General features: G+C 34.4%; 2 protein-coding genes and 1 pseudogene across 2 annotated transcripts; 1 reads left to right on the forward strand and 2 right to left on the reverse strand.

Annotated features, from left to right (window-relative positions):
* Nucleotides 1-812: 812 nt before the first annotated feature.
* Nucleotides 813-2,154, reverse strand: LOC120579611 (mitochondrial import receptor subunit TOM20-like; annotated as a pseudogene).
* Nucleotides 2,155-2,694: 540 nt separating this feature from the next.
* Nucleotides 2,695-3,631, forward strand: LOC11441062 (DNA polymerase epsilon subunit C). Its single transcript, XM_003601744.4, has one exon. It carries the CDS (start codon nt 2,926-2,928, stop codon nt 3,445-3,447), a length of 522 nt encoding a protein of 173 aa, XP_003601792.1. The 5' UTR covers nt 2,695-2,925; the 3' UTR covers nt 3,448-3,631.
* Nucleotides 3,632-4,198: 567 nt separating this feature from the next.
* Nucleotides 4,199-8,169, reverse strand: LOC11429084 (65-kDa microtubule-associated protein 8). The gene is made up of 11 exons (XM_003601745.4): nt 7,857-8,169; nt 7,534-7,737; nt 6,910-7,161; nt 6,613-6,825; nt 6,068-6,223; nt 5,837-5,996; nt 5,590-5,741; nt 5,412-5,499; nt 5,248-5,321; nt 4,833-4,907; nt 4,199-4,665 (listed from the first exon to the last, which is right to left on the reverse strand). Exons 1-11 carry the CDS (start codon nt 7,938-7,940, stop codon nt 4,336-4,338), a joined length of 1,788 nt encoding a protein of 595 aa, XP_003601793.2. The 5' UTR covers nt 7,941-8,169; the 3' UTR covers nt 4,199-4,335.
* Nucleotides 8,170-8,799: the final 630 nt, after the last annotated feature.

Genomic DNA, 8,799 nt, shown 5'->3' on the forward strand with positions numbered 1-8,799 from the left:
GACACACAAACAAAGAGCAATGTGACTCATATAACTTGATAAACTGACGACACAATAACCTAACATCATTTTATTCCTTCGGAACATGTTGTTTAAATACAAATTTTGAAGAAATTAACTTATATTTGCAATAAACACAATGCAAACAAGCTTTACAAAGAGACGATAGAGAGATATCATAGAACTTATATTTGCAATAAACACAATGCAAACAAGCTTTACAAAGAGACGATAGAGAGATATCATAGGCACGGTTGACAATAATAAAAAAAAAATTGAAGTAGCAGATGATCCTCCATGACTCACCTGACCAAGCCCATGCCCATTTTTGTGGATCTCCGCATGTATTTTTGGGCCCTGTGAGACATGATTAGTGCATTCATAAATGTAAAAAAGGTATAGTGACAAACAAGTTACATACGATATTTTTGGCAAACAAGTTACATACGATATTTTTGAAAAATACAAAGAATCAACAAATTAAGGCAGTTTTTCAAAAATGCATACGAAGACAATATCAACCTGTTTGTGAAATTTTTCGTAAAGTTCCTCTAATAAAACATATAAGCATGCGAATAAAGGTAAACATCACAAGACCAATTATCAATTTATCATCATCCTTTCTGAACTAAAAAAATTCAAAAATGCAGATGAATATCAATGACAAATAAATGAGAAAAACAAGTTAATAATGCAAATTTTTAAGCCTGGGAGTAAAGGCAAACACCACATGAACAACTATCAATTTATCATGCGAGCTAAATAAATTCCAACAACGAACATGAAAATAAAAATATCATTAGAATGAATGATTAGCATTTCTCTTGTTGCATTACCTGACGAGCACATTCCAAGCACCGTTCGTAGTAACCATTTTTTGGATCCTAAATTTTCAGAATCAACCGTTAATAAACTTCAACAACTAAAAGTGTTGCATGTGATTATATGTTGAGAAGATAAGAGCAAATACATTACCATGACCACAGCCTTTTGGAAATACTCACAGGCCTTGTCAAGATAACCCTCTGCCTCACTGAAATCTGGAGTTAGAAGTCCATAAGACATGTTGCCTTTCCCCAAACACTAAAGAGTATAATGATTTGTTGGATTGATTGGTAAAGCCGCCTCAAGTTTAGAAAGTGCATCTGGAATTAGTAGGTAGTCCCATCAAAAGCCGAAATAATCAATGAATATTTTTATTTATTTTTTAAACAAGTTGGTGTGGGAAGAGGTGGAGGGTCATGACTAAAGTGACTTTAATAATCATTTTACAACCGCATGCGGAATTTGAACTCAACGCAATTAGTAATTAAGGTCTTTCCTTCAAAAAGGTTAAATATTCATTGCCCATGATAGATATACCTTCAATCATCTTCTTGGAATTCTCAGGATCTTTTATGAATGTCGAAAACTCCATCAAAGCTTGTCCCCATTTGATAAGATTCTACATATAAATATTTAGTGAGTTTTAAGTTTTACGGTGGCGAAAATTAATTTCGATTGAGCATATATTTATTTCCACATTGGAAAGGACCTAAACGCACGATCAAGAGAAAGCCACAAATTTGACACGCAATGCAAGTCAGTGAAACATGAACCCAACCACCAACTAAATTGATTCTATAAAATTGAATTTTATGTTTAGATATGTGAATATAAAAAACGAGTTCAACAATAAATTAGAATTTTAATATCATGTCTAAAGACAAAAACTACATATTCTAAGTTTAATTTATAATTAATTCTATAGACAAAATCAATTCTAATAAGCATATAAAAAATAAAAGGTTAAAGGTGCTTTACCCCCTGTAATATAGGTCATTTTCGGTTTTTCCTCATGTAAAATATTGTTTTACAGGGGGTAAAACACCATTAACCAAAAAATAAACATAACTCTTCTCTAAACAACACAAGGTTATAAAAAACATCACTTTCAAGCAGCAAAGATTATTAGAGTAATTGTGATACATACATCAGCGCCGTAAGAGGATTTTTAGCGTAGTCTTCTTCAGCGGTTTTTCGAGTGTGGTTGGCTACCAGCAACCGACGATAGTCCTCCTTATGAAACTCCATATTCAATTCTTCCATGATCGTCAAAAGAATCGTCTTCTACCACCGCAAGTATGCCGCAAGCAAACACATATTATATACTAAGAAGGATAAAAACAAATAATGGGTCTAAGTTAAGGGTCTTGTTAACCATTGTCAGAGCAATGGTTAAGGTAACTAAAATTAGTAGCTTTATATTGGAAACAACAATTTATAAACTTTTTACAAGTTGACTTGACAACTTTCTATCATTTTCCAACACAAAATTTCTATTTTTCTTCCTTTATCCAATGTCCCAAGGGCAATGTTAACATTTCTCCCAAGTTAAAAGCCCAACTATTTTTCACTTTCGTGGTAAGTTAGTTTAATATGACAATAATACCCCTTTCACATTCCCGCCAATTTGAAACCCTAATAAATTGTTAAAGAGAGAGAAAACTAGAACTTTTCCCGTGATACCGCCCGAGTCATAAACAATGGAGAAGCTAATATGTTGTAATATGACGCCTAATATAGTTTTTAATTAAAAAATTACTTTTTTATTTTTGTAGTGTTTATTTTTTATTTTTAACAAAAACCTTCTTGCTAAAAAAGTCTTTTTAGCATTAAAATGAACGGGAAAGAAAATTTGTGTGAATCAACAACGCATGAGTGAAAAATTCAACTCTGCATTAAGTGTCATAAACGCATGGGGAAATGAGTATTTGAATTCCTTGATTGTAATGTGTGCAAGTCAGATTAAAGATTAGATCAAGGGCTGATAATACATCTGCACCAAAGGTTAAAGATCCAACATTTATCATAGTTTGACGCCTAAATAATTAGGTTTAGGGTATGGTTAGGTCATTGCAATGTTAATTAGGATTAGAAATAAGTATGATATTATATGATAAGAGAAATGAATTGGGAATTGTAATTGCTACGGTTATGGGTGAAGAAGAAGAGAAAACGCTGTCGTTTGAACCAGAGTTTCCGAAGAGTAGAGTGAAGAAGATAATCACTCTGGACAAAGACGTGAAGAGGGTGAGTTCAGAAGCTTTGTTCTTGGTGTCACGGTCTACGGAGCTTTTTTTACAGTTACTTGCTGAAAAGTCTGCGGAAGTTGCTATTGAGAAGAAGCGCAAGACGGTGAAGCTTGAACATATGAGAATCGCGGTGAAGAGAAACCGTCCAATAAGTGATTTTCTACTCGATTCGCTTCCGGTGCCGTCTGAAACTGTGAAATCTGATAAACCAGCGGCGGTTGTGGATCGGCCTAAATCCGTTTCGGTTGGTACTCGCCGCATCGATCAGATCTTCCGAAAGTCTGGAGGCGACGTTGAAGCTCAAGCGCAAGCGCAAGCACCAGCGCCGGAACCTGAACCTGAACCAGAACCAGAACCCATGGAGGAGGCATAGGTTGTTTTCATTTGTTCTCTCTGTAAATGAGATTTGCTGATTACGTTAATGACGTATTGGCGTAACTATGCGATTCTAATTTGTAAGCAACTCGTTAATCATATGTTATCTTTGTTTTTACATAGAAATTGAGGTATTCAATTATGATCTACAATGGAAGAGTAGCTTGTGTGTTTCTTTATGATTTCTTGTTTTTTGACCTATTAATGTTGCAATTGTTTACTAACTTCAGTTTTGCAAATATGGTAGTCGTGATTATCTGTGCAATTTATCTTTTGATGTTTCTCTCGAAAACAAATTTAGTTAGTGTTAGCCCCTTTGTAGCATCGACATTTCTGATCTAAGGCATGTTTGGTGTCCGACACGACACATGCGAGTACATTCAGTTAATTCATTTTCTATAATTATTATGCTAGCGTGGGTGTCGCATCCGGTGTTTGTGTAGGTACTTCATAGGTTAGCACATGTGGGTAATTAAATTGGAGTCGGCTTATCGATAATCTTTAATTTAATCCATAAACCCTACATCTATACCGTGGCTTGGTGAAGTTTAAGTTTTTGTAACTCTCATGTAATTCTTGTGGTTTCATGTCTGTGCCCAATTCATGCCTTATGTGAATCCATCAACAAGCATAATGGTTTTTCGTTTAGTTAATGCTGGTGCAAAATTGCAAATCGTTTAGTTAATGCTGGTGCAAAATTGCAAATAAATCAATAAACTAATTAATCTGTTTGCAGTTGACATTAAGCATGAGTTAATCAATTCGGGCAACTTAAGAGCAAAAAACATAAGTAGAGTTTGGATTTATTATTTTGTATGTTCACAACAGTATGAAAATTGAGCTTTATGAAGCTTCAGTCAAAATGTATAATTCTTGATAAGGAATTTTAAGGAGAAAATGGTCCAGAGTGTGTGGACATGATAGAAGATGCTTCGTCTTGCATATGAAACGTAAAGGTAGGTTCGTCAAAAATCTTTTTCCTCTGTATCTTCCTTCCATCCTTAATGAAGGATATACCTTGATTTCCTGAATTTATGTTGTTTGATCCCAGTTGTTGGATACCCATTGGGAGCCTTTTGTTCATGGGTGGAGAATAATCTAGACTTCCATTTAAGCTTCTATTTGGAAGGCGTCTACTGCTGGTGCTTGGTCTTGATGCGTATGCATTATCTCGCTCAAAAACTACTTGGCTCTGGACCTTCTTCTTTTCCCATGACTGCAAACCAAACACAAAGAGGAAGTAAGAATAAAGTTACCATTCATTAAGGATATATTAAAACTTTGTGTATCATGAATCTTTTCAAAAACAAAATAGTTTAAACATCAATTAAATATCTGCTTTGAATTGCTTTGTGAAGCTGGCACTGTCTATCAAATACTAACCTGCTGTCTTTTCTTATCCTCCTCCTTTTCTTGCCTTAGTATGTTATATTCCTCCAGTATTTCCATTAGAGGAACCTACATAAATGTCATTTTTTCTTGCTGTTATTGACTTAATAAAGCATGGCATCTACTATAAAAGGTCAATCTAGAAAATACAATCAGATCATGAAAGAAACTGCAAGAGTGTAAAACTTATCAAACCGTTTGATGTAAACATAATGAAAACGGTATCATACGATATGCTTCTGGGAATTCTTAAGATTTTTTGTTATCTTGGGAAGCGTTGAGGTTAGAGACCAAATAAGTAATAAGAATCCCCTATATATTTGTTAAGACATAAGAATTCTTAAGATTTTTTGTTATCTTGGGAAGCGACTAGTGAATTCAAACTGTTGCAGAGTGTAAGATATCTTACCTGATCATACAAGAAAACTTTATTTCTTTCTGCTTCCCAACTACTAGTCATTTTTATAAGCAAATCTACCAGAGCTGAAAAATAGCAGCAACTGAATGTAAGCATTGTGTGATTGCTCTCCAGTTGGTCCAAGTTATATTGTTTTGATCTTATCATATATATACCTGGCATTCTACTGACCATTATACGGGCACGTTCAGCTCGTCTCAAGTTTTTATGAGCTCCTCTACTGACTGAGTATCGATTCTCATCCTGATAACACACTTGGATTACAAATCATATCATAGATACAATCATTATTTAATTCTATTTATGAAGATTGATTCAAATCAAAATTCTAACCATGCTGTATTCTTCTAGCCAGCGCTCCTCATCACGTGCTAACATCCACTTCTCAACTTTTTCCATTATAGCCTTCCTGCTCGAAGCCTCTTCTTTTGCTCTTGATATCTGTTCATCCATGCTCATGAGGAGATTGGAATGGCCAATCTCCCCTTTTATATATGCAAGTCAATTTTTAGGCTGGTTTACTTTTAAAATGAATCTTTATACATTTTCAAAATGGATTACACACATTAGCTAAATTCACCTGCGTTTACGAGGCTAAATATATTGTTCATTTCTGTCCGTGAAGGAATCTCCACGTGTGATTTCTTGCATATCAACTCCAGTTCCTCCTGCTTCTTTTGGAATAGCTCCTTCATCTTGCTTGCTTTTTGTTGATCTAGTCTTTTTACTTCAGCTTCAGTCTTGTAAAAAGTTGCGGCTATTTAAAAATCTTAGACATTATATTTTATAGATCTTTAAGTTAGATACTTACCTGCTGGACAATCTCTAGAGTTAGACTTCCTGGATCTGATACCTCTGCTGATGAGGCTGACAGTAAATTGATAACATGGGAAAAAGATTGTCTATCACGGTAAGGTGTATCCATAAGATTCCAAAGATTTGATAGTGTTTTGCCTAAATGGTGAAGCTGCAAATCATATCAACAATATGAAATTGTATAAAATTGAAAGCCTAAAAGTCAATAGAAAAACACAGTACTTGAAGCTTAAAGTCCCTGATTATTTAGTCTCGTAATAGGTTTGTACTTTCATAACAGTGATAATACATAAGATAGATTTGCTTTCGTGTAGTGAAATTTTTATAATTGTGTGACCAGAGTGTTATTTTGATGAAAAAATAGCTGTATCACTGTCACAAGAATTGGAGGTAACAGATGTTTTTAAGTTCCTTTGGCTACTAGATTACTCCTTATGAAGGGGAGTAAGTATGCTTTGACAGAGTAAATTTAAACAAGCTTTTCAAATTTCACACAGTTATATAAATCCCCAAAAGAAAACAACAGTAGTAATAATTCACCTTGTCCAGCCGATTTTGCTTTTCTTCATGAAGCAACTCCACTGTGATATTGAGTTTATGTAGGATACCGTCGCTTATATTTTTTGTTATTCCACACAAATCATTCAAGCTGGGGTGGAGTTGAAGAATGATTGAAGAGGAATCCTTTCCCAAGATTGTGGACAAGCTGTGTATTTTGTCTATGTATTTCTCCACTTGCTGTAGTCTTTCATTCTACAATAATCACAAAAATGTTTAAGTTTGAAGAATACTAACCCCTTAATGGTGCGGTGAAAAACATCAATTTCTGTTAGGTACCTTCTCATTGTAAAGCCTTTGCAACTCATTCTGATAATCCTCGAGTTTTTTTAGAGACAGATCATTCTCATTTACTGTAATGGTTGAGGGTACATCGTCAGAGTTTCCTGCAATTTCTGCAGAAATTCTTTGAATTTTCCCTTGCACAGCTTGGAATTGGTTTAATCTTTCTTCTTTCCTCAAGCGCATTTCCCGGAGTGCTGGAGTGATTGAATCTAGCTGCTCTTTTAGCGTACCCACCCTTTTTTCTGGCTGTACAGTTACTATCGTCAGTCTACACTAATTCATGATTTCTTGATGAAACATAGACATCTATTATTGAGTCACATTTAAGATACTGCGACAAAGTAGTACTGTTTGCTAAATTTAACTCAGCACCTCGACTTATCTGTTTTATACTACCTTTCTCACAGCTAACACATTACATTAACATAGACGATTTTGTCTACTTTGAAAAATAAGACATGGTAGAAAACATGCTCCAAATAAAAGTACTAATAATTAGCACATGCTTTTACTTTAGATATATGAATATATGCAATTGATCTCTATTGCTTGTTATTATTCCTGGTGCTGATTGTTTACTATCAAGTACTAACTGGATATGGCTAAGTGAAAGGGTACCCGTCCAGGAAGAGATCGTTCGCCAAGGGTCAAGAGTAGGTGTGTAAATTCTGCCTCTGCTTCAGCCAACTTCTGATGCAGACTAGCTCTTGATGTATTTGCTCTGTCAACTTTTTTCCTGTAAACCTCAAGGCACTCTTGCTCCATATCCAGCAGAACCTTTTCCCTCTCGAACTTGTCTTCTCCAATTTCATCCCAAATTATCTAAATTCATTTAATACGACAAACAAAATTTGAAACACGACAAAGATTATCTTATGGCATAGTTAACTTGTGAATTAAACTTTGTTAAAAAAAACTTGTGAAATAAATAAGCTTCTTGCCTGCAGTTCCTGCAATAGGAATCCGCATGAGGTTTCTAGTAATGTGGAGCTTCTCATTCCAATTGGTGTCTGGAATGAGCCCATTTGATGGTACCCTTCAGTGGAGATTGAACTTAGATAATGCTAAGTTGTGAAATTTTTAATGATGAAGAGGCAACAAAATTCAAAAATGATGTGAAAGAAGTGTTGGTGTCAGTGGAGGTAGTATTTTTGGCATTTGGTATTGGATTTTGCTTAAAAGACAAGGGTGGCAGAGGTGGGTAGTGTAAGCTTTGGGTTCAAGAATCAGTCAGTTCTTTGATCCTTCATACTTTATCTTTTTGTTTTCTTTTTTATTCTATAAATTTTCTAACATATTACTGTCTCTTTCATAAAAAATAAATAAACTGTCTCTGTCTTTAGAACCTAAAAATTGATGGAGTTCCTTATTTAGAGATATAAAATGTGACATCTGTTTTGCACCAGGCTTTGTAAAATACTGCTCTTTTTTATTTTACAGGACTTGATTCCTACGTTACCTTTCTTTTTTTTCCATTGGTACAATACGTTATCTTTCTAAAGCAAATGATTCTGATCGTGATTGGGATAGATAAGTATGAGATAATTATGTTTTGCTTTTTGTTATGATTATAAGGCTGATAATTTTCCTTCCAAGTTTCCAGAAGTGTGATCAAATATAGTAGGGCATCATTATCACGTGTATTGCGAGCTTTTTTAAAATTAATAAAGAAAAGAAGAAGTTTATTTAGGTTCAAAGAAAACCGCACTAAATTTAATTTGGAGTTCCTATTGAATAAAACGTTCTACCTTATTCTTGTGACTAGCAAGAGAGCAAAGTCGAGCCGTATCTTGACAAAGACGAAAGACGGCATAAAAATGAAAAGATACATACATTGAGAATATGAATTTGTATAACACACTAAATTATCTTCTCCATCTCATG

This window comes from Medicago truncatula, chromosome 3 (genome assembly GCF_003473485.1).
Source record: "Medicago truncatula cultivar Jemalong A17 chromosome 3, MtrunA17r5.0-ANR, whole genome shotgun sequence".
NCBI classification, from domain to species: Eukaryota; Viridiplantae; Streptophyta; class Magnoliopsida; order Fabales; family Fabaceae; genus Medicago; species Medicago truncatula.

What these genes read in the sequence shown, in the direction of transcription:
- LOC11429084 (XM_003601745.4), bottom strand. Translation starts at nt 7,940, where the DNA reads ATGGGCTCATTCCAGACACCAATTGGAATGAGAAGCTCCACATTACTA. An exon ending in AGCAAAATCGGCTGGACAAG is followed by an intron (nt 6,224 to 6,612) that starts GTGAATTATTAC and finishes TATGATTTGCAG; the next exon opens with CTTCACCATTTAGGCAAAAC. An exon ending in AAGTTTTCTTGTATGATCAG is followed by an intron (nt 4,908 to 5,247) that starts GTAAGATATCTT and finishes ACATTTATGTAG; the next exon opens with GTTCCTCTAATGGAAATACT.
- LOC11441062 (XM_003601744.4), top strand. Translation starts at nt 2,926, where the DNA reads ATGATATTATATGATAAGAGAAATGAATTGGGAATTGTAATTGCTACG.